This window comes from Balearica regulorum, chromosome 1 (genome assembly GCF_011004875.1).
Source record: "Balearica regulorum gibbericeps isolate bBalReg1 chromosome 1, bBalReg1.pri, whole genome shotgun sequence".
NCBI classification, from domain to species: domain Eukaryota; kingdom Metazoa; phylum Chordata; class Aves; order Gruiformes; family Gruidae; genus Balearica; species Balearica regulorum.
The window spans coordinates 16,853,774-16,878,707 of record NC_046184.1 but is presented as its reverse complement, the minus strand read 5'-3'; the positions used below and the strand labels follow the sequence as shown (position 1 = coordinate 16,878,707).

General features: G+C 40.7%; 1 protein-coding gene across 7 annotated transcripts in view; it reads right to left on the bottom strand.

Moving 5' to 3' along the window:
* Positions 1-24,934, bottom strand: part of KIF21A (kinesin family member 21A) — a 93,036-nt gene that overhangs the window by 57,914 nt on the left and 10,188 nt on the right. For all 7 annotated transcript variants that reach the window (XM_075742121.1, XM_075742075.1, XM_075742085.1 and 4 more), the window contains exons 2-3: positions 4,060-4,282; positions 2,578-2,760 (exon numbers count right to left, since the gene is read on the bottom strand). In XM_075742121.1, the coding sequence (XP_075598236.1) occupies positions 2,578-2,760; positions 4,060-4,282 (406 nt within the window). The remainder of the gene's footprint in view (positions 1-2,577; positions 2,761-4,059; positions 4,283-24,934) is intronic.

Genomic DNA, 24,934 nt, shown 5'->3' with positions numbered 1-24,934 from the left:
TGATTGGTGACAGCCAACACGGCTTCATGAGGGGCAAATCATGCCTGACAAACTTGGTGGCCTTCTATGATGGGGTTACAGCGTCCGTGGATAAGGGAAGGGCAACTGACGTCATCTACCTGGATTTGTGCAAGGCATTTGGCACTGTCCCACACAACATCCTTGTCTCTAAATTGGAGAGACATGGATTCAATGGATGGACCACTCGGTGGATAAGGAATTGACTGGATGGCCGCACTCAAAGGGTTGTGGTCAACGGCTCAATGTCCAAGTGGAGAACGGTGACGAGTGGTGTTCCTCAGGGGTCGGTACTGGGACCACCACTGTTCAACATCTTTGTCAGCGACATGGACAGTGGGATCGAGTGCACCCTCAGCAAGTTTGCCGACGACACCAAGCTGTGTGGTGTGGTCGACACACTGGAGGGAAGGGATGCCATCCAGAGGGACCTTGACAAGCTGGAGAGGTGGGCCCGTGCAAATCGCATGAAGTTCAACAAGGCCAAGGGCAAGGTCCTGCATGTGGGTCGGCACAATCCCAAGCACGACTACAGGCTGGGCGAGGAATGGATCAAAAGCAGCCCCGAGGAGAAGGACTTGGGGGTATTGATTGATGAGAAGCTCAACATGAGCTGGCAGTGTGCACTTGCAGCCCACAAAGCCAACCGTGTCCTGGGCTGCATCAAGAGAGGCGTGACCAGCAGGTCGAGGGAGGTGATCCTGCCCCTCTACTCCGCTCTTGTGAGACCCCACCTGGAGTACTGCATCCAGCTCTGGGGGCCCCAGTACAGGAGAGACATGGAGCTGTTGGAGAGAGTCCAGAGGAGGGCCACGAAGCTGATCAGAGGGCTGGAGCACCTCTGCTATGAGGACAGGCTGAGAGAGTTGGGGTTGTTCAGCCTGGAGAAAATGCAGCTCCGGGGAGATGTAATTGCAGCTTACCAGTACCTGAAGGGGCCTCCAGGAAAGATGGTGAGGGACTGTTTATGAGGGAATGTAGTGACAGGACAAGGGGTAATGGGTTTAAGCTGAAGGAGGGTCGATTTAGATTAGATGTTAGAAAGAAATTCTTCCCTGTGAGGGTGGTGAGGCACTGGAACAGGTTGCCCAGAGAGGTTGTGGAGGCCCCCTCCCTGGAAGTGTTCAAGGCCAGGTTGGATGGGGCTTTGGGCAACGTGGTGTAGTGGAGGGTGTCCCTGCTCACAGCAGGGGGGTTGGAACTAGATGATCTTTGAGGTCCCTTCCAACCCAAACCATTCTATGATTCTGTTATCACTGTAACATTCAATTACTGCTCTGTATTTTGGGACCCCCAGCAGTCACATTTGTAGTGCTATGTCAAAAAACATAAGGAATTCAGAAGCTACATCGGTTACTACTCCTTACACTACTACTGTTGCAGCTGCCTACGCAGAAATAAAGCTTCAGTCCCCCGATGTTCAAACAGAGAGAACAGAAGAGTACAGCATTCCCACAGCCCATGCTCAGGCTTCGACTCTCTCTAGGTAATCATTAGCCAGAGAGACAAAAAGCTCTGCTTAAGGTTAGCAGTGACAAACCTATACTAATGCAAAACTCATGCCCGCTTGTTAATCTTTAAAACAATTATAGGAACATATGACTAAAGGACCTAGTTTACTTCAGCATTAATAAAAACAACCGCTTTTTTCTTGGGTAATATAAAAGTTGGGTTTCCCCCCTAAAGTATATAAAGTTGCAAATACTGAATTAAGTAATACACATTTACACCTGTTCTTCCTTAAATTGATTCTTCTTCTCCATGTGCTTAAAGTATCAGAAATTGCAGCTTGGTAGCGAATGTAAATATATTACACCCAAATCAATCAATTTAAAAAAATTAGTTCCCTGGGCAAGAGACACAGCACAAAAGTTGCAAGACTTAAACCAACAGCTGCTGCAGGTCAGAAAGATCATAGATGTTATGGCCTCTCTTACCAGTAGCTGTGTGTACAAGAAAACACAAATGGAACAGGTTTTTCCACAGCACTGACCCAGGTTTTCTCTGGGCCTAATGAAAGAGGGAACAGTGACACAGAAACCCAGTCCTGAGCCATTGGGGATCACAGAAAGAAGTATATTTATGCTGGGTTTCTTCTTTGGTGAAAGGAATATAACAAGTCTCCTGAGCAGACTTTGAAAGCTAAAGAAATCTATAGCAAAGTGACACCAGCAGGTGAAACATGGTCACTGTTGTAAAGAATTACAGACAGGTAAGAGCAACAGGCCCCACAAACAAATGTGTGCTGGAGAAAGGGATAAGTGATGACTAATATAACTGTTTCCACACTTCAAAATAATGCTGTAAAGGAAATTACTAAAATAATTGGAATAAGATAAAAAGGTTCTTTTTCATAAATTGGAGAGCCAAAGCAAACTCCATAAAGTTTCGTTTTGAAATCTTGAAGATTAATTCAAAACATCTTGTGGGAAAAGAATGTAAAAGTAGTAACCAGAAAAAAAAAAGTTTAATTGGCTTTAAAAAAAAAAAAAAAACACAAACAAAAAAAACCCCAACCCACACCATGAAGTTACCCACACAACCACAGATCACATTTACCTCTAAGAACTGTGCATTCACTTTAAAATCTGGAGGTGGAAATCCTTGTTTAATAGCAGCTTGTTTTTTTTCTTCGATACATCTGAAAAGATGCTTAACAGCACGCGATATAATGCCTTGTTCCTCTTCCGTTATGTTGACATCAAATCCAGTGCCCATGGTGTATGTTTTGCCAGCACCTGTCTAAATTGAAAAAAAGAGTAGCTACTAGAACACATTAATAGTACCAAATCATCACAGAGAAACGCAGTTTGCAAACACTAGTGCTAGATAGCAACTAAGTCAGTCTGTCACTTTTACAATATTAACATGCACAACAGGTCATTTTGAAAAATGGATAAACAGCAGAAGTTGGACAACCTCCACTGTTCATCCATAGATCACATACAAAAAGGCAGAGACCAGTTCAATCCCTCATAACCTTTCCTCTACAAACTTCCTCTAAGCTGCTTACATCAACCTTGAGCTATCAGCTCTGAGGTCAAAAGAATAGCTAATGTTTTCAACTGAGACTGTTAATTAAAGCATATATTTTGGAGGCAGAAGTAGCATTTGCAATTCTTTACTGAAATAGATCAAATGACTCCCGTAATTATGATGACTGAATATCTCAGAATATTACTATTGTTCTCAATTTACAGACAGCACTGAAGAATACAAGCTGTACCTTCACTAGGAAGATAACTTAATTAAATGTGAAGTCCTATAGAAGACAAGGTAGTGTTGTGTTTTCACTTAATTAGTGGGTCAAGTCTAAGACAAAGATAGCATCATGCAGCTGAACATAATCTACTAAATTGGATCTACAAGCTGCTTTGTTTCACCAGGACTAGACTTCATCTATTTAATTTGAGATATGACATTTAACAGCAGTGAAATTCAGCATTCAACACCAAATTTTATGCAATCAATTCCTAAAGGAATATTCAGAAGACAATAACGCATTCTCTACATTGTGCTCAATGATATTTCAGCTTTGGGAAGTGAAATGTGTGCTCAGTGTACTGAGAGGGTGTGTTCTCTATGAAAAGTTCTCCAACTTTGGAATGTGATCTCTACATTTTGCCCACAAACAAGAAACGTGGCCTGAAGTTCCCTAGGATCTGCTCTAAGGAATCTCCTCTTCTCAGAAGTGTCTGAAAATTCAGAGGGATGGATAATTGCTCAGAAAAGAATCTCAGTACAACCTATCTCTATATATCAACTAAGTCGCTCGTTTGCATTGCTGCATTGGAGTGATTTCAGGAATTATATGGATTTATGCTATTTTCAGCATTACTATTAACTCAGATCTACTGCCTACATATATATATCTATCTTCTGGGATTCAGTTGTATAGATTCTGTGCATCTCCTACAGGATCTTTCATTTAAAATAAAAGCAAGACACTAAAAAACAGGTTCATGCATTTAAGAGAAAGATCAGTTACAAGAAACTGTTTTTTCCAAAATAAATATTTTAAAACAAAATTGTAAAGCTTACTTGGCCATAAGCAAAGACAGTGGCATTATAGCCTTCAAAGCAACCTTCAATGAGTTTTTCTATACACTGTATATAGATCTCTTCTTGCTGTGAGTCAATGTTAAAGACATAATCAAAAGTGAAGGCCTTATCTTTTCCCAAGAACACTTGAGGTTCACCAGGTGTGACAGATGTACAAATATGGCATCCTTCAATCTTCTCTTTGGCTAGCTGTGGTCTAATTCTGTTTTGGAAGAGACAAAAAGAACAATTAGAAATTCTCATAATCAGGAAGAGGAGCATATGAACAATGTAAATAAAGAGATCTGAAGAAAATTTGTTACTGACTGAAAAAAATAAGAATTTTTCATCAAGCAAGGAAGCTTCCAGATGTTTGAGCCACAGTACTAACGATATCAGAAGTCCATTCATACAACTGTTCATGCAAATGATGTTATCTTCCCTGAAAGCTGACCTACCACCTTCAAGTTGATGACCTGCCTAGGTTTCTATATGTATACCACGCATTACTATAGAGTAACTTGCACAATCTGCTTGACTTTAAAATAAAGCTTCCCAGTTTTATTATATTTCTTCATGCTTTCTTTGTAAAAATGAATAATTTTTTTATAGCAACAGAAATATGAAAAAAAAAAATCAGGATAATTTAAGTAGAAATTTGGGAGCAAGGACCCCCAAAGCCTACATATCATCTTAGATGAAAGCCTCCTTGCTATGAGAGCGAGAGAAGGCTCACATTTCTTTTCGTTTGACAGGAAAGGAGCTTTGTCCCAGCCAGAACACTTCTGTGAAATGTTTGGGTTCAGTGAAGCAGCATACCTTCAGAGGAGAAAAAAAATGAACTATTTCTAACAAGTTCTAAAAGTAAGTGTCTCGCTCCTCATTACTTCCCCACTGAGACAAATACCAGCTTTTATATCAGTTTGTTCCATTCCTGACAAACTACTTCACAGAACACAGCCATCTCAGACTTCTTACATTCTATCACTTTATTAATTACTCTGCATTCTTAATACTCTTGCAGTCTCATCAAAATTGAATTCATGTATTAGCTTTGTGACTAAACAAGACTGTGGAAGTTTGTGATTCAATTGGTTAACTATCAGGAAGAAACACTCTGGCCAACATAACATATTATTCTAGCTATAATTAACTAATAATTTGTTTACAAAATTATCTTTTTTTTTTTTTTTTTAGTATTTCCAAGTTCTCAAAGCAGCAACAAATTAAAAAAAGAAGTGTGCAGCTTAAAAGACAGGGGACAAATAAGGCTATATAAGAGTGATAAAATGTTAGCAGTACAGGTACATACAAACTAACTCATGGAGTATTTTTTAAAAGTTTGATATAAATAGAGAATCTATATGTATCTATATTTACCTCTGTGTGGCTACTTTTAGTTACACAATGTCAAAGTTGAAGACTTGTATATACAGAGTACACTTTAAAGGCTATTCATTTCATATTCCGTGCTTTAAGGGCCATGTCTACAATAGTGCTTGGTTTGGAGTAGCTGTGCTGTCTTGAAGCAAATTCCTCCGACATCTTCACTTATCACATGTTGCTTTGGATCACAAAGCAGTTTCAGTGTGCACAAATTATACCCCTTTCAGAGGAAAGGAAGCCAAAGCGCTCCACTCCAGACACACGAGACTTGTTCCAAAATCTAATGGAAACATAAGGACCCAAAGCTACCTACTGAGCCAATGCTCGCTGATGCGGAGCGAGTTAGTCTCCAACAGCTCTGAGCGGACTGCTGCAGACTAATTCAAATTTTTTCAGCACACATATACAATATCCTGTAAAAAAGATGGGGGTTTTGCACATTAATTCCGTTACAGAATGTTCATTAATGATCAGGAGGTACCTCCCTTATCTGCATACTCTCTAGTGTAGAGTGGAAATTAGACAAAACCTTTGAAAAGTATCATTAAAGGGAACGACTATATGATGTGTAAAACAGGCACAAATATTCTGCAAACAGTATTTGCATTTAACGACATGGAGTGTGTAATATAGGTCACAGATTTTTTCTCTAATAACATACTCATTATCATAAGGTTTTTCTCCCCTTAAATGAAACAAGAATGCTAAAAATAATTCAGGAGTTACACAGCTCGTTCACTAACACGTAACTCCACTAGCACCTGTGTCCACTAAACACAAAACCTGATGAACACATACCTAAGCTTGTGATAAATCTACTTTGTTCTAAACTAATGAACATTTTAAAATAAAATAGCTGTTATTTCTTGGTAGAGAGAGAGAGAGAGAAAGTCTTCAAAGAGAAATCAATCATATGCCTTTCCTAAAAGCACTCTACACAACTGGAAAAATTGAGCAAATAAAATATTGTAGAACACCGCCTATAACAATGTTTAGAAAATGCCAACTTAGTAGGCTATTCTACTGCCTTATTTTAATGCCATTAAGTCAGTCACAGGGCAAGCTTCTTTTTAAGACTAAGCACTCTTACTCTTTCACTAATCCAGTGCAGACAGCACAAATGCAATCAATTGTTCTTACAAGCATGAACTCTGAGGGCTTCTAAAGCTCCAGAGGTACTTCTCACATTGTTTTCTAGTACAAGAATGCCTAGAAAGGCCTTTTCTAAATAAAAAAAAAAATCAAGATGGAAAACATGTTTTCAAAATTAAGTAGCCTTTTGTGCATCCAAAAACCCAACTTCCCCCCAGTTCTGAAAGGCTTATAGCACTGACTCATAGAATGAGAGTTGACAACTGAAAAAAAAAAAAAAAAAAGAGGTTTTTTTCTTCATATATTTTCATTCTGTCTTTTAAAAAAAGAGAAAATTTATTTTCTATGCTGAGGAATTGATGCAATCATAACAGGTGCTGAATAATTTTCTCCTTTCTACTAAGTACAGGCTCAGAGTGACCACAAGAGGAACAGCATGCCTAAAATATCAATAATTTGCATGATAATTATTACAGTGATGACAGGACTGTCAAGTGAGCAGTTTCGATGTCAGCCTGCAGAGACTTCCCATGAGAATCATCCCAACCAGCTCCCTGTCTTGCAGCCAGGCAGCACCTCCGAGTGCTCCGCTGCTGTAAAACCCAGGCCAACAGCAAGCTGCAAGCAGGTTATGTATGACCATTATCAGGCCACAGCAAGATACCATTCCAGAGACTAGCTGAGCTGATGGAAATCTATGTCACTACTAGCAGCTTGTTATCGGCTCAATCAGTTCCCCTGGGTTGTAACATAACATCCAGAGACCCAGCAGCAATGATAGTGTCCTTCCCTCCCTAACTTACCACTAAATCTGAAGGCAGTGCTAAGAGGAAAAAGTAGCATTTCACCAGCTCATATGCAACACAAAGGAAAAATAAAGCAAGACTCACCCCACCAGGAAAGCTTCACCCCAAATACAGCCTCCCTTCTCATTTTTTAATTGCTTTTACACAATGTCCCACTCTGCCACGGCTGGGAGGTAGCAGCTAGAGAGAGACCATGCCTGCATCCAGTTTGAAAGTTATCTTCCCCAAAAAGGATGTGCAGACAAGAGATCATCATCATCCAACCAAAGGTCTGCTCAATGGATACTTCATGCTCTGAAATCTATACAGTCCTCTTGATAAGCTTAGCACCAAGCTAATGTGGTGATCTTAATGAGGAAGCAACAAATGTCTCACCTTCAACTTGATTTCTGCCCACTTATGAACAGCGTGAGTGGATTACCTGAATCTCATGGCGCTCTCAGTCTTACTATTCACAATGAATGCGTGTTCCAGCAAGTAACAGTCCTCATGCAAGTCAGACTCTGCTCCAGCACTGGCTATAAGAACATCTCCTCCTCCTCCACCCTACACATCATTTGGGAAAGTGATTTTGCCTTCTGCTTACAGACAAACCTTTTCCACTCTCATGTCTTAATGTGGTCACTTCTGTCAGCAAAGCAGGCAGGGCCCACGATTTAAAATGTGAAAGAGTTCATTTTGGTCATCTCTCCTTGCCCAGTTCCCAGCCTGGCAGTCTGCCACTGGGATTTTTCTCCAGGACCAGTCTGACTTCACTCATTTTGTCTTCTACATGGCCCCATCTCACCTGTTTTTCAGGCTACTCTCTTAATTGTATACAATCAGGTGTTTTCTACCTATTTCCAATCACATCTCCTTAGATGTGGCAGCTTCCCAAACAGCATTTTGCCTTGCATCCTTCCATCTCCTCCTCTCCAAAGCAGAAACACACCCAACTCTTGTTTACGTGTACTTTGCAGAGCCTCCAGGCCACACACACGAAACTTAATCCCCTAAATCTATTCTGCCCCAGCACACTGGGACAAGCTGTCTAATTAGGAAGGGCTAAAATAGCCAGTGGTGGCACAGTAGTGCTCTGTATTGTACTGGAACTAATTCTCAGTAGCATAAGTGCACAGTGTCTCTGCTAAAAATATTGTTGGCTGGAACAGACTCAAATAATACAGTTCAGGGACTACAGCAATCATCAGGTCAATACCCTGTGTTATGCAAGACATCAGACTTCCCAGAATTAATTCCTGTTTAAACTAGATATCATAATATCCCTTTGAAAAGCATCGTGTTTTAGTTTATTTCTAAGGACGGAAAATTGTACCAGTGATTTAAATATAGATGAATATACATAAGGATATATCAGGAATATATAAGAATATAGATAGATATACATACATACACACATATCCTAATACCCCACCTTCCAGCCCAACTCCTTCTGAAGAAATATCACAACAATTTTATTTTTTTTTAACTCCACTTCAGAATGAGCCAAATTACAAACTAAATTCAAACTCAGTGCCTACAAATAATACCATATAGCAATCTCTCCAGAAGGTTAGCAACGAAACAACCCGCTAGCTGTTACAGTAAACTCCAGGTAAAGTCCAGGTCATTTGTCTCCTGCTTTTCTTTTTAAATGCCAGACAGTTGTCTCCAAGCAAGCCATAAATACATTGTACTAGCAGTACGTATTTGACCTTCAGGGTGAAATCCATTTGTTTCAGGTACCTACAATGGCAGAAGAAACAAGCCTTCATAAAGTACTTTAACAACTCAATGAATAATGAAATAAAAGCCATTCTTATAAACAAAAGCAAACAAAGTGCAAGACAAATTCAGGGTATCTTTGTAACAGGCCACTTCAGCAGAAAGACTAAATCCATTTCTGGATGCCTTAATCATTAATATTCAGTGCTATCAGTTAATGGTACAATTTCATATTAATGATATCAGTCACTGGTATTACACATACTGGTATTAAGATGTAAAAAGAACTTGCATGTCTGTAACTGCATGTCATAGCAATTACAGGAGACGCTGCTCAGCAGCCAAGCTGTGGCAGTTGGCCACCCAGGACATCGCCAAGTCTTTGCCCCCACCGCAGGTCAGCTCCCACCCTGTGAACCTGCTTCTCCTGCGGGAGGCACGGGCACACGCCAGCCCCCAGCCGGGGCCACAAGCAGTAGCTCGCTGTGACTGTAACTCAATCACTCTTATGTAAGATTTGGGCACCGCTCCCATCAATGTTTCTCTAAAGTTGCCATGGCTGCCATGGTCTAGACTGAGCTCAGTGCTGCCAGCAGGTGTTGTGCATGCTCAGAGCCCACAGAAATTAGGCAGAGCCCAGATGTTACTCAGCCTAAATTTACACCAGCCCCCTAGGCAAGCACAAGTGGGGCAGATGTTTTGCACGTGTACCGATGCTCGCCTTTAGACACCAGGAAACTCAGGCATGTCAAGTAGCTATCTTCATGCAAGTTTGGCAACACTGGAGCATAAAACTTCCTGGATAGCTCTTGGACATAAAAAAAAATTAAGGACTGTGACAGAAGCTAGAACAGGATCTATATGGTCCAGATTTTACTCAGAAGTCCCATTAAGATATTGATAAAGAGGTATCAGCATCCCTTCGATCCATGTGTAGCCATCAAACACGACCATTAAGCTCTTAGCTTCAAACATCCAGCAAAATCAGCCACTAAATTACCAAATGGGCTCTGAGATATTACATTTTCAATAGCTAACTTACTTCACTGCAAACAAACCCAAGTCCTATTCAAAAATACACATGCAGAATACTTTGTTTCAGTGCCGCAGACTGTCACTTCCAATTTGCACATAATGAGAAGGCAGCAAATGGAAAACTGGAATTAAATTAAGTGGAGGAAATCTACCACTGCTGTAACTAGATTTGTCCAGTTCTCCCTCTCTACGCTCAACCTCTACCTCTTCAGCTACTTTTTTTTTAAAAAAACACCAATTTAATGTCATAAAACAATTACCCTTTTCAGCAGCTTGAGTCTGATCAGCCCATCTACCCATTAACTGTTCGTGCTGAGGATTACATTCGCAGTGCCAGGCTGAGGCAGTTTCACAGGCTGCTGCTTTTGCTTGGTTCCCAACACACCGTACAATAGCTGCATCTCTAGGCAGCCGCTACAGCTAGCCAGAAAACAGTTTAACAGTATGATTTCAGATTAATTCTTGTGCAATTCTGTAACAGCCTAGCAGGCTATGCAATGCAGATGGCATCCTCACACTGACAGGCACAGTCCCGTGCTTTTGCCAAGAAAAGACGACACAGGGAGGGGAAAATCCGAGCCTGCCCTCATGCAGACCTCCTACTGCCCCACAGGCTCCCTTCCCCATGTCCACCTCCCGCGGAAGGGTAAAAGACCATCCAGATCATCTAGCAGATCTCCGGCATCTTTCCTTATAACATGAATGAATGCTTTCATCCAAACCTCCTCATGATTTCTCCTGGACTAATTTACTGTCTAGTGAGCAAAGAAATCCACAGCTTTCGGGAACAATTTGACTTTTGAGACAGAAGGGGAGACTGTACTGCAGAATTTGTACAGGCCTTGATTATTTCTAGCTCAAGACAAGGACAGCTGCGATGGAAAAGCAGCACTACCATAAGCTTCCACGTGCCTGCCAAGCACAGAACTGGAACACCTCCAAATCCAAGTGCAATTTGATTAGAACTAAACTGATACTGGAAACAACATTTCTAAGGCAAACACATTTTTTAAAAATTGTTCTACTATGCTACTTGCCTTGTTTTTTGTGAACATCTAGTGTTATATGTCTCACCGCTCTCAGAAAACTAGAAGAGAATACTACAATATCTTAGAGATAAATGAGATCTAAGCAACTGCAGCAAAGTTTAATTTATGAATTAAGACCTGAAGTATCTATGGTTTATTACCATAAGTGAAACAAGGAGTTAGTCTTTCCTAAAACTAAACTTCAAAATTAATTTCATACCACACAGGAATGCAGGCACATCTGTATCATGCAATAAAAATTGCAGAATAGACACCCAGCAATGATGGATCAAACATACTCCAGTGCTGAAAGGGACTACAGACACCAGATCTTCACGTAGCTCCCTAGCCTGGAGAGGCTGCCTCTCCTCTCCAGAGAGCAGGAACAAGTAATTTTAGAGAGTAAGAAGCATAAGTATCTCTGCTATTACAGCACAGTGGAACATAGTGCTCAGCTGTACTACTAGTGTGGACATACCCTGAAATATTCAAGTCAGTCACAGGCTACTCCCCCTGTAAGGATTAACCCTGAAAATAAAATTCATAGAAATCTTTTTCACCTTTTAAAAAAGGAGCAAAATTTGCACCAGAAGGTGCTAGCTCATTTCAGGTTTTGAGCAGTGGCTTCTAGTCTTTTAGAAAACCCTATGTATACTTTCAGTTTGTTAGCCTGCTTACACCGCACTTCTGGACATCACCCTACAGCTAGTACAACAGCAGAGACATCCCAAATACCTGGTTCAGGCATAAAAGGCAGGTCTGGGAAACCTAACATCTCCAAAAGGCCTGTCAGAAATAAAAGAAATGCCTTCAGAGCCAACGTAGGAAATGCAGGAACAAGGCAAATACGTAACCCAAAAATTTACCACAAAGAAGCTGAGCCATCTGTGGCTCTGGGCTTGGATGACTGCTCAATGTAGTTTCCCAGAGGGTTCAACCAGCTAGAAGCCTGCAATTTGATGGCTGTGCCCTGGATATATTTGTGTACCAAGCTCAATACCCAAAACCCAAACCAACCACAGAAGGACTGCCTTAAACTGCATGTTGGATCTGTCCCTCTCACATGAGTGCACTTGCTTCTTGTAAGTTTAAGGTTTCTACTGAAAAAAAAAAAATATATGTTAGCTTTTATGACTCATAAGCTCACGCATATAAGTATGAAACACCATCTTCACTTCGCTGGTGTTGTTTCACATCAATCCCTAGCACTGACAATACCGAAGACTAGTAAAGATTACTATTATGAAAAATTTATGGTAATATCACCCAATGGTCACACAGCTTAAAGAAGGTATAGGTGAAATCCAAAAAGAAAGGGGAAAGCAAGGTCTTTCAACTGTCTACAACTACTGCGCTCATGGATACAAAGAGGCCAGTTAGGCAATCAAGTGTATCTTTCTGTGGATAAGGATTCATGCCGAAAGTAATTGTATCTACAAAAGAACAAACATAGCACCCTATATTTCTTTTGCAAATTGCAGTTACTTTTTCCAGCAAAATTTACCTTTAACAGGTAAGTTAGCAGTTCTCATCATTCCTGCTCTGGAGCGTGTAACTGTAAGGAGTGGCTGAGTCACGCCACTGGTAAAGCTTACCAGAGCCTGGTATTAATTATGTAATTAGGGCAGTATCAGGTAAAGGAATGTACTTTCTATAGCACCTTTCTGCTGTATGACTGAATGCTTAACAGATTAAATCTGCTAAACAAATGTCATTGTATGTAACTTCAGATGAAAAAACTTAATAAAAAGAGTATAAGGAAAGCTTGTTGAAGACTGCAGAGCCCAGCAGCCCAGTAATGAGTCATGATAACAAGTGCTGCCAGTATTTGAGAGACACTTTGTTTCATGAAGTTTTGAATGCAAGAATTCAGCTGAGATAAACAGTACTGTCAAAAATACTGTAGTCACTGCTGCTTTACCAAGCTACAGAATAACAATAATTTAGGTGTACGGGGGGAAAAAAAGAGGAAGGATATTAAAAAACCCACCAAAAAACACCCACAGTCTGAGCACCTGCAAACCTAAATGTGACGTTTAGAGTTCAGAGATTTGGGGGTAATTCAGGTACCTCTTGTAAGCCAGGGCCCAATCTGCCTAACACACCAAGACCATAAGTGAAATATTTTTAAGAGCTTCCTCACATTCCAAGTTAACAGCACCTTCAGGAAAATCAAGAATAAGTACCACAAGTATATTCAGAAATAAGCAAAGTAATGTTTATTCACTATAAGAAAATAATTTTTTTAATATGAGAGAAAAACTGATGTAATGCAAGATTATCCAGATGACCAAAAAACTGTCAGTTACGACAACACTAGGCTTCATCCAATTTCTTCCTCATAACAGTTAAATGTATATCTATTCTAGAAGTCCACTACTACTTCAAAATAGCCTAGTTTTTAAAAAGAGGTAATTATTATTTTTCAACAAAATTAAAAAGTTTTCCTATGTCTGCAGCAAAGGACGACTCTTAATTATTACCTCCTTTACACAGATTTCCCTTTCCTTTTCACAAACACACAAATACACTTACTCTCCCAGCCCCTAGAGCAATAGTCCAGAAATCACTACATGTTCATGCCAAGACTACTGTACCTCTGAAAACTGTTTCCATTTCTTTCACCTCCATACAGAGAATTTATCTCCCCAGTTATATATTCTCGAGACTAGGGCAGTTGGTTGCTTTACATTTATGAGCCACAGGTCCAAGAATTGTATTTCACCAACTCAAAACAAACATAAAGTTACCAACATACTTATTATAGCTAAAGCTATAAGCCACTTCCCAAGTAATTACAGTTAAATACAACAACAAAAGAAAAGGAGGACCAGGTCGGTTAAAAGAAAATTACAAGTTGTCATTAATCATTACTGAAACAACTGCTTAGCTAATGCTACTAAAATAACAACCACACACTTTACAACGGGACAAAACAACTAAAACCAGTGTTTCAATAATCTGCTCTGAATACTGCCTTCACTCTGTTAATTTTCAGTACAACATTCTTGGAACAAAAAACACTGTACGACTTTCCTGCCACTCCTTGTAAAAAAAAAAAAAATTTTTTTTTAAAAGAGTGTTGTATCCATAACACCCGATCCACCAAGTTCCAAAGCAAACTGGAGAAAATTTCTTCGTATTTATTGTTGACTGTTTCTAATGAACAGAAGTTGCTCTGTTTCAAAACAGAAGGTAGACTGTTCAAGCAGTGACTGAAAACTCTAAGCTGGTAAATCCCAACTGTGCAGTAAGGGAAAATAACACACTTGCTTTATTTAGAACTGTCTGTTTTAATATGTGCAAAACAGAAAGGAACAATATTATCCACCTTCTTCAGTCTTTCTGGTTCAGCTACACATTTTTACATGTCTGAATGTCAATCCCCAATTTTAATTTTTTCCTACATGTCTATTCATCCTATTTGCAAGTCTGCAAAAACATTCACATTAGCAGCAAAAGCATCAAAAAATTAAAGATTAATTTTTCCATCCTTCTGTTCCTATGCAGTGACACCGTATTCAGCTGCCCTGTGAAGACTTGACCACCTCACTGCTCTTTGTTGGCTTCAGATAATGCTTTTAAATAAAGCCTCTAAAAAGTTAATTAAAAGTCAGCGTAATTCAGGAAACTATGCCAGAAATTCAGTAGGTAGCATTTTCCACACTGAGTCATGCTCCAAACATTGTTCAGTATGATGCTGGATGCTCTTTTGTTGCAAGGAAACATAAATTGACAGTCCCTAAACTCTCCCACCTCTCCTCTGTTTTCCCATCTTCCCCAACAGTTGAGATGTTTGCAAGTCTCTTGGTACTGTTTCTAACAACACTCCGCATGAAGTTTCAACCAGGTGCAAAACTTGGATTATCTACAGGCCATACTCTTTTGGTCTGCTAACTGCAGGCTGATTTTCAGATGTGGTGGAGAGGGGACAGGGAGAAAAAAAAAAGAAATATTTTTGTTAATGATAAACCATTTAGCATTTATATGGAAATACCCATGGAAAGCTGAAATAATTGGAGCTTAAATAACAAGAGAAGTCAAAATAAAGGGACTGGTCACAGCTGACCAGGGAAACAAGTTTGCAGTTGGTACTGCTATAAAGACTATCAGGGCCTTGCTCAACATCATTTGTGCAAGAAACCTGCTGGAATCTGGAACTTCACAGGAAAGCGAGTTTCCGCACACAAATTCACATCCCAAGGCAGGAAGAGTACTCTCTGCTGCAGCAACACCTGCATCAAGGGCTGAGCTGCCAGCATTGCACATCCTCAGCCTTTTATCCAGTCTGAGGGAAGTAATGCAGAAGGACTTATGAGACAATAGTCATAGAATCGTTTTGGTTGGAAAAGACCTTTAAGATCATCAAGTCCAACCATTAACCTAGCACTGCCAAGTCCACCACTAAACCATGTCCCTACACGTCTTTTAAATACCTCCAGGGATGGTGACTCCACCACTTCCCTGGGCAGCCTGTTCCTGTGCTTGACAACCCTGTCAGTGAAGAAATTTTTCCTAATACCCAAACTAAACCTCCCTGGGCACAACTTGAGGCCATTTCCTCTTGTCCTATCGCTTGTTACTTGGGAGAAGAGACCAACAGCCACCTGGCTACAACCTCCTTTCAGGTAGCTGTAGGGAGCGATAAGGTCTCCCCTCAGCCTCCTTTTCTCCAGGCTAAACAACCCCAGATCCCTCAGCCACTCCTCATCAGACTTGTGCTCCAGACCCTTCACCAGCTGCGTTGCCCTTCTCTGGACATGCTCCAGCACCTCAGTGTCTTTCTTGGAGTGAGGGGCCCAAAACTAAACACAGCACTCGAGGTGTGGCCTCACCAGGGCCGAGTACAGGGGGACAATCACTGCCCTAGTCCTGCTGGCCACACTATGGCTGATACAAGCCAGGATGCTGTTGGCCTTCTGGGCCACCTGGGCACACTGCTGGCTCATATTCAGCCGGCTATCGACCAATATATACATGGGACTACAAAAGTGCAGGGTAGTAGCATCGCATAGACAAATCCAGTTCTCTTCATTTATACACCTTCACTTCCCATAGAAGAAACCACCTGCAGCATACACTCAGATGTATTACCCTGAAGAAAGACAAGAAACCAGCGTGATGGGGTTACAGCATTGGTATACAAGGGAAGAGCAACTGACGTCATCTACCTGGACTTGTGCAAGGCATTTGATACTGTCCCGCACGACATCCTTGTCTCTAAATTGGAGAGACATGGATTTGATGGATGGACCACTCAGTGGATAAGGAATTGACTGGATGGCCGCACTCAAAGGGTTGTGGTCAATGGCTCAATGTCCAAGTGGAGAACAGTGACGAGTGGCATCCCTCAGGGGTCGGTACTGGGACCGGCACTGTTCAACATCTTTGTCGGCGACATGGAGTGTGGGATCGAGTGCATCCTCAGCAAGTTTGACGATGACACCAAGCTGTGTGGTGTGGTCGACACACTGGAGGGAAGGGATGCCATCCAGAGGGACCTTGACAAGCTGGAGAGGTAGGTCCATGCAAATCGCATGAAGTTCAACAAGGCCAAGGGCAAGGTCCTGCACGTGGGTCGGCACAATCCCAAGCACAACTACAGGCTGGGCGGGGAATGGATCAAAAGCAGCCCCGAGGAGAAGGACTTGGGGGTATTGATTGATGAGAAGCTCAACATGAGCCGGCAGTGTGCACTTGCAGCCCACAAAGCCAACTGTGTCCTGGGCTGCATCAAAAGAAGTGTGACCAGCAGGTCGAGGGAGGTGATCCTGCCCCTCTACTCCACTCTGGTGAGACCCCACCTGGAGTACTGCGTCCAGCTCTGGGGCCCCAGTACAGGAGAGACATGGAGCTGTTGGAGAGTCCAGGAGGGCCACGAAGCTGATCAGAGGGCTGGAGCACCTCTCCTATGAGGACAGGCTGAGAGAGTTGGGGTTGTTCAGCCTGGAGAAAAGGTGGCTCCAGGGAGATCTAGTTGCAGCCTTTCAGTACCTGAAGGGGCCTACAGGAAAGATGGTGAGGGACTGTTTATGAGGGACTGTAGTGACAGGACAAGGGGTAATGGGTTTAAGCTGAAGGAGGGTCGATTTTGACTAGATGCTAGAAAGAAATTCTTTACTGTTAGAGTGGTGAGGTACTGGAACAGGTTGCCCAGAGAGGTCGCGGAGGCCCCATCCCTGGAAGTGTTTAAGACCAGGTTGGATGGGGCTTTGGGCAACGTGGTCTAGTGGAGGGTGTCCCTGCCCACAGCAGGGGGGTTGGAACTAGATGATCTTTAAGGTCCCTTCCAACCCAAACCATTCTATGATTCTATGGAAAATAACTTTCTGGCTGATAAACCAGAAACAAGTTCTAAATATTTTACTAAATATACAAATAACTGGAATATTTCAACTGTATATATTTGCCCAAATCAAACAAATATCTACACTGGGCAAAAAAGCTGCAGCCACTATGGCTTCTTCCACATTGCCTAGTGGCAATGGGTACTAAATTTCCCCACTGCCAGTAGAGAAGAGCATCCTCTATGTAAAGATGGAGAAACATATCAGAGATTGGCTTAAGTCAAAGAAAACATTTAAAAAATGATTGACTGATCATCGACTGCTTACCATCTACTAAAGTTACAGATGCGATGCTTCAATATTACTTTACTGGTTCTCCATTAAGAGTTAAAACTATACAAATAACTTACTGTGTTATCCAACATATCACTGGAGATTTTAACCTAAAAGGAAGTGGAAGAGCGTGCTCTGCTACCTCATCGGGAAAGGCTAATTTCATATTCTTGACCTGTGATAACACAGAAAATAGAAAAGGCTGTGTGATTTTCTAACAGTTGAGCTTCTGCTCCAGGCAGGTAGAAAGTTCTTGTTGGCTAGGCTGAAGAAATTCAATGTGGAAATCAATGTGGAAATGCAGTTATTCTCGTTGTTTAATTGTTACTAGCAAGTAGACCTCACTGTACTAGCAAGCCTACAGTTTGGAATTAGCACTAATAAAAATAATACTGGTCATACCATTTCAGCAAAATTTTAGCTCCAGAACAGAGCATGTCCACAAAATAAGCTCACCCTGGTAATGCACCATAATGTAAACTGGCAGGTTCACAAGTCAACTACACGGTTAACTCATGACATACACACTGTGAATAAATTCTAGAAAGAACTAGCTACTTCCTTGCTACTCATATCTGCTTTAAACAACTAATATCTATGCTGACATAACAGTGAGGCTAAGTACTTTCTGCTTCATGTTCTAGCTGTAGGCTTAATTTTTCATTAGGGCTCAGGTTCCCTGATTAGATTACAAATCCAGCCAGAACTCCAAAACTATTAATGCAAGGTCACTTAAAAAAAAAAAAAGACAGAGATAAATCATGCAGCACGGTAACTCACAGAAATTAAAAACAGGTGTCTCAATTTTACATTACAATCATAGGAGGCTCTGCCTCCATTTCTGGAAGAATCTTCCTCTTCCGTGGGCAGCTGCTAGCCTGGGCACTGCTCTGCCAGTCTCCCTCAGCTCCAGCACACACAAAGCAGCAACACCTGATCTTGGGATCATTTCTGTCTGCTGAACACTCGGCTGCAGCTCCTTGGGGACAGGAAGAAAAGTCTGTCCTGATGAGCTTCTTCAGGGTCAAAACCATTTCTTTGTCTTGACTGAATTAAATCAGCTCTTCTTGGCACATAATACTTCAAATCAGGCATTTCCCAGCTGCTGTCAGAAATCATCAATGCAAATCACTTGTCATTTGTCTGCATGAGCCTTCATAGTCCCTCATGCACTGGAGGTAGCACAGATGCTTTTAAAACAAGTATTCTTGTATAAAATAAGCTGTTTCAAGTCGCACTAGAAATTTAAGTTTACAGTAACTGTTTACATATCAGGACTACAGCAAAACCGCGATGGCTATGGTCCTTGCCACAAAACTTGTGACCAAATACTTCATTCCTCTCAGCACTTAACATCATACAAGGTAAGAGATCCTTTGGCTTAAATGAGACACAGTGCAGGAAGGGAGGTACACACAAGGTTTTCCAGGATCGATACTTAAGCTAACAAGAAACTTTGCTGGGAAATTGAGAACTAAATAATGCGCTAATGGCATACTGAGAGTGCCTAAAGGCCAGGGAGGGTCTTACGCTAAGGCTTTCATAAATGGTCATACATTTATTAAAAGCTACAGATAGATATATCCACATAATAATCCATAACTTTAAAGCTTTTTCAAACTGTTTCCTCACCAGCACCAAGAAGTCAGAAGACTGGATGTTAACACAAGCTGCAACCTCTGCATCGCCAAATGCTATGAATCAGGCAGCTGCTTCCCACCCCATACATGCACATGACTCTTACTCCATTGCCAGCCTCAGCTTCAGCCACATCCTACCACTGCTTTCACAGTACAGCTCAAAAATAAAAAAAAGAAAAAGGAAAAAAAATATACAGCAATAACAAAGCTCTACTGTTTCGGCCAACCTTGTTTCCACTTAAAATAATTTTCTTCAGCACTACGAACAATGTTTGGGGGATGGGGAGAATAGGTAGAAGGCTCTCATTCCAGCATATGCTATGGTAACAGCTATTTAGAAAGAAAAGTTGAATATTTAGACAAAACTTCTTAAGCTATCTGGTGTTCTACACAAATTGTCCAGAAGTATTAAGCAAGGTCTTAAAAGGGTCTTAGTAGAACAATACTACTTATTTTTTCTAGAATTTCCAGTTTTCTCTAAAACATGCACTTATTCTTCCACAACAGCCTGCTTTTTCTCTTTAGCTTTGACACTGAAATTGTAAAATATCTGTGCTGTTTTAAGTTTTAGTGTTTTGCTAACTCGTGCTACACAAAACTTTAATTGTACGATTTAATTGATTTCACCACTGAATCTGGAGAAATGCTAAAGCAAGGAACAATGATAGCAATGAAGGGTCTTTCAGTTCTTAATTTTTAAATTTTTTTAATAAAATATTGTCAGGGTTTGTTTTTTATTTTTAGAAGAAATATGACAGTTAAGCAGGTAGTACCACCTTAAGATCTTCCCTGAAAAATTTGTTTTCTCCCTGGTTTCAACTATAGACTTTGCTTGTCCATGCCTTATCACTTGAATTTTGTTGACACAGAAATAGAGAACTCTGTCATCAAATGAAGTGCAACTGCAATGCAGCCTTTATGTAAGCCTCATCACATGAATAATTAGCAGAGCCCATAGGAAATTACAAATAGCTTATTTCCCAACTATACTTACCAGAGTTATCCATTTCTAAACCACTGAATTAAGAACCAGTGTCTGAAGAATGGGAACAAGACAAACTGAAATTATAAGTGAGCGACAGATTCAGGACAAGGAGCAGGATTACCTGGAACTAATGAAAGGAGAGGATTTCCCTGCCTCTTGTAGTTTGAGGTCAGAACTGGCTGCACTTCAGATACAATCACATTTTTAACTAAACACATAATTGGATTCTCAATCAAATCCAGTTGACTGGTGTTACACAATATGTCAGATAATCTTATCAGCATCAGAATGGATCAAAAATGTACACAATCTCATGTCTTTTCTATAGTACCTATCAACATCCTCCTAATCTGGGGGTATCACAGTTTTCAGTTCAGAGAAATGAGACTTCAGTCCTGTGTTCCCAGGCAGCCATTGCAAAGCAGCACGTTTCGGTTGTTGACCTCTGATCTACAGCAGCAGTGTTGGCAGAGGGGTCTTGCAAAGGCAGCAGAAATGGAGCAACACAGACTCAGCAGCAGTGACACTGCACCTAAAACCTGCTGTCACAGCAGGAACTGCTAGCTTCAGTACCTCTAGCAAGTCTTGCTGGAACCATGGGTTGTTTTTTTTTAAAACAAAAAAATCTGATATATGAAGTCCTTTGTCACCTACCTTAGCTAGCAATTTAAAGTAAACAAACCAGACGAGGACTCAAACAAGTGAGAAAAATCTGCCCCCCCCAAAAAAAAATTGGTTTTCCTTTTTTTAAAAAAAAAAAATAAATACACCCATATAAGAGAGGTCCTTCTGCAATCTGTAGCTCTCCCGTGATTTTTGCATCACTCTCAAGCAGTATGTAATGGCACATAATAAGGATATCCAGAAAGATTTGTGGATTAGAAGAAAGGAAAAAAGCTCTGGCTGTCCTTGAGCCCTTCACAATTCACAATAAAACTGGAAAGTCCTTAGCTCTACACCCTCCTGTGATTCCTACCTAGCTGGGGTGGGGAGGAGAAAAGGATAGCTTTGAAAGGCCGTTTCCTTTGTGAAGAAAATTTTTCAGCTATTTCCAAAGTAATTGAAGATATCCCTTACCTTTGTGCTCCAATTGTACCTAGATCACTACGCAACAGTACTTTCAATACTCAGAAGATGGGGTCATTGATACTCCAACACCAGATCCGACCCTATAAACAGCAGCAGATGTCCAACACTTAGCCCTGTACTGAATAAAAAACCCTAAAATAAGTCACACAGATTACTTAAGTATTTCCTACTTTGAAAGTGAGACAACCAGTGTCCCCTAACCAGGCATTTGCTCACAAGTGGGGACACTGGCATATATAGGGTGTGCAGCATCACCCACCTCAACAGGTAGGAGTATACCCAGAGAATTCCCACTACTGGTAACAGCTGCAGCAGAGACACAGACCCCTTAAGCACAAAAATCTCTTCCAGCTATTTCTCCCAGCAATACCTTCTCAGCTATCCATCTTGTATCACTTTATATCGACCAACACTAGTGCTCACATATTAATATATTCATGTCTTTGTTTTAACCTAGCACTTTTCCTTCTGGTGTTTCCCTCATCTACTTTTAAGATGTCCAGAAATGGAGCTTTCAGCCTCAAAGGACAAACAGATAAGAAAAAATAAGCCTCAACAATCTAATTTCTATATTGCACTTTACTTGTAAAGTGACTCAGAGGGAAAAAGTCTTACCATATGTTGAATGCATTAATACCTGAAACCCTGGGTTACAACATAACTTAAAATCATGCCTTAAACTGATTGGTTTTAAATATTTGAATGCCACCCCCAGAGCAATTCTGAAGGATCTGACATTCAGAAGCTGGAGGCAGATCTTGCAGAAATGCAAGACAAATAAATGACCAATGCATTATTAGCTGGTAAGGAAGAAACAAACCAAAAACCCTACAGAAAACAGCAAGATTGACTCAAGAAAAACCAGGTTTACAAATTTAGTATTTGAAATACAGTTACTATCACTAACACATGTAATGTATTAAACACACTAAATTCAAATTGTAGCACTGTTGCTATTTTGAACAGAAAGTGGGTTAACAGTCAGGATCCTACAGTTTATTTTTTATTATCAGGCTGGAAAAGTAACACAATGCCAATTCACGTAACTTGTAAACAAAGGAGAGGACCTCTCACACACATTGCTGTGCTGGAGTGACCATCGCCCTCTACACCAAGGAGGCAGCAACACAGGAGAACAAATTTCACTAAAACAGTGCAGTACATTACAAGCATTCTGCCCTATTAGTTAGATGTATAGGCTTGGCCAAAAGAAGTTTCATCTTAAGATGATAAAATGCACTTGTAAATTACAGAATACACATATTAAAAAAAAAAGGCAGTAATCTGGCTAGACTAAAATTTGTCAAATATCCTGAACATATCTGATAAAATTTGAAAGTCAGTAGCATTTCCTAGCTGCAATCTGAGAAATCAAAAGCATATATCCTCAAGAGATGCAGATATCATGAGCTTTGTAGCACTTTCCTCAGTCTACCAATACATTCCTCTGTTTTAAACAGATTGAACTTCAACCGGACAACTCCTACACAGACACTAGGCAGACATCCAATAATACAAACCAAGCTGAATGTTAACTTTGCCCAGTGCTCCACACACTTTATATGAACACACAAACCCAAAGAAGTAAAATTTAAAAATCCATTTTTCATAGACGAGACAAAAACTGATAATGCACAAATAATAAGTAATTTCCAAAGAGTCATCAGAAACTGTTCCAAGTAACTGATGCTTTGGGTTGTATTCACAAGATTATCACACGCCTCATGTGATAAACCACTGACTATTGTCTGCATTTCTTTCTGACTTACAGAAGATATTGTTTGAACAAGCCAGAAGAACCGAAAGAGTGAAACATGAACTGTCACAGGGGGAACACAGGGAAACAGACACAATTATTCTACGAGATGGCTAAGGACAGCACAAACATGTGTAAAGCAAAGAAACGTTTAACAGTGATGGAGGTAAATTATTCTTGTTAGTCAGCTTGGCCAAAAGAATAAGTGAGCTTAAACTGTGGCAGAGGAAATGCAGGCAGAAGGTGACTGCCACATATTCCTGCTGGGAGAAGAGGAAAGCGGATTGTTACCCATCACTGAATCACACTCCAAATGCCTTCATAGCAACATCACATCTACCATGAAATAGTCTTCAAAACAGGTAGGGGAGGGTTGGATGAGGGGAAGGAATAGGCTTTAGAACAGAAATAATATAGAAACCATGTAAACAAACAAGTCTCCAGTACTTCATGCTGTGTATGCTTACAGCACGTTACCTCCTAATAGCAACCCTATCACCAGCACCACTAGATGACTGTCAGTCCTCCAAGAATCTGCTCCATCATATTCAGAACTCATCTGGAAAAGAGGCTGCACACCTTTTGCTGAAGCTGTCCCCCATATCTCATCCTTTCCAACAGATCACAGGCACAGAGCTCTTCAATATCTTCCTGACTTTTAGACCTTGCCTACCCTCTTCCAATACAAAAGACTACCAAGATGACAGAGCCAAGCTCCTTACTGAGGTTCACATGAAGAGGACAAGCAGCAGTGATCATAAACTAAAGCAAGAGACTTCCCAATGTGGCATAAGGAAAAAAAATTTCCCCATGAGGACAGTTAAGGATTGGTTACCCAGAGAGACTGCGCAATCTTCATCCTTGGAGGTTTTTCCAAGACCTAACTTTACAGAGCCCTAAGCAACCTGGCTTGAATTTAGTTTTGATCCTGCTCTGAGTGGGAGGTTGGATCAGATAACCTTCTGAGGTCCCTTTAAACTTGACTTAGTCTAAGCTTACCCTTCCAAATCTGTAAGGCTAATTTATTATTCATGTGGACATTGTCACACCTCTGTAAACATATTCTGACATCTGAATGGGATCATTCAGCTGTGCTGAATTAAAGTCCTGGTGCTCAATATGCAGCTTCACAGAATTCAGACAATTGGGATGGAAAAGAGCTGGAAAGGTCATTGAGTTTATTCACCCACTTTATCTTTCTGCACAAAATTAGGATCAGCTATGTCCAAAATGCTCCCAGCAGTGATCAGCTTGAACTGTTTTTAAAAGTCTCCTATATGGCAAATTCCATAGCTCCACAGATAAATTGTTCCAGGACATCCATCCTTACAATAGAAAAATGCTTTCTTCCTATCTTTTACTTTTCTTACCATAATTTAAACCTATTAGTTTTTATTCACTTCACCTTGAACACAAAGAAAAATTCTCTTCTACTTTGTATTGGGCTCCAGGTATTTCAAGATGTGTCTCTTAGCAATCTTCACTCCTCATATCAAGCACTATGGAACCGGTCACGTTTTCTATGTAAACAGTCATTTCCCTTCTCTTTTCAATTCTCCCATTAGTCCACATTTTTCTTGAACTGCAGCACCCAAAACCAAACACTAGCCAAGACATTAGCAAAGTGTATGGATTACTTTGCACCTTAACACAGAAACTCCAATTTCTATGTACACTAGTTTTCTTCTTTTGCCACCATACGATACTGCTGTTTCATGCTTAATTTTTACACAT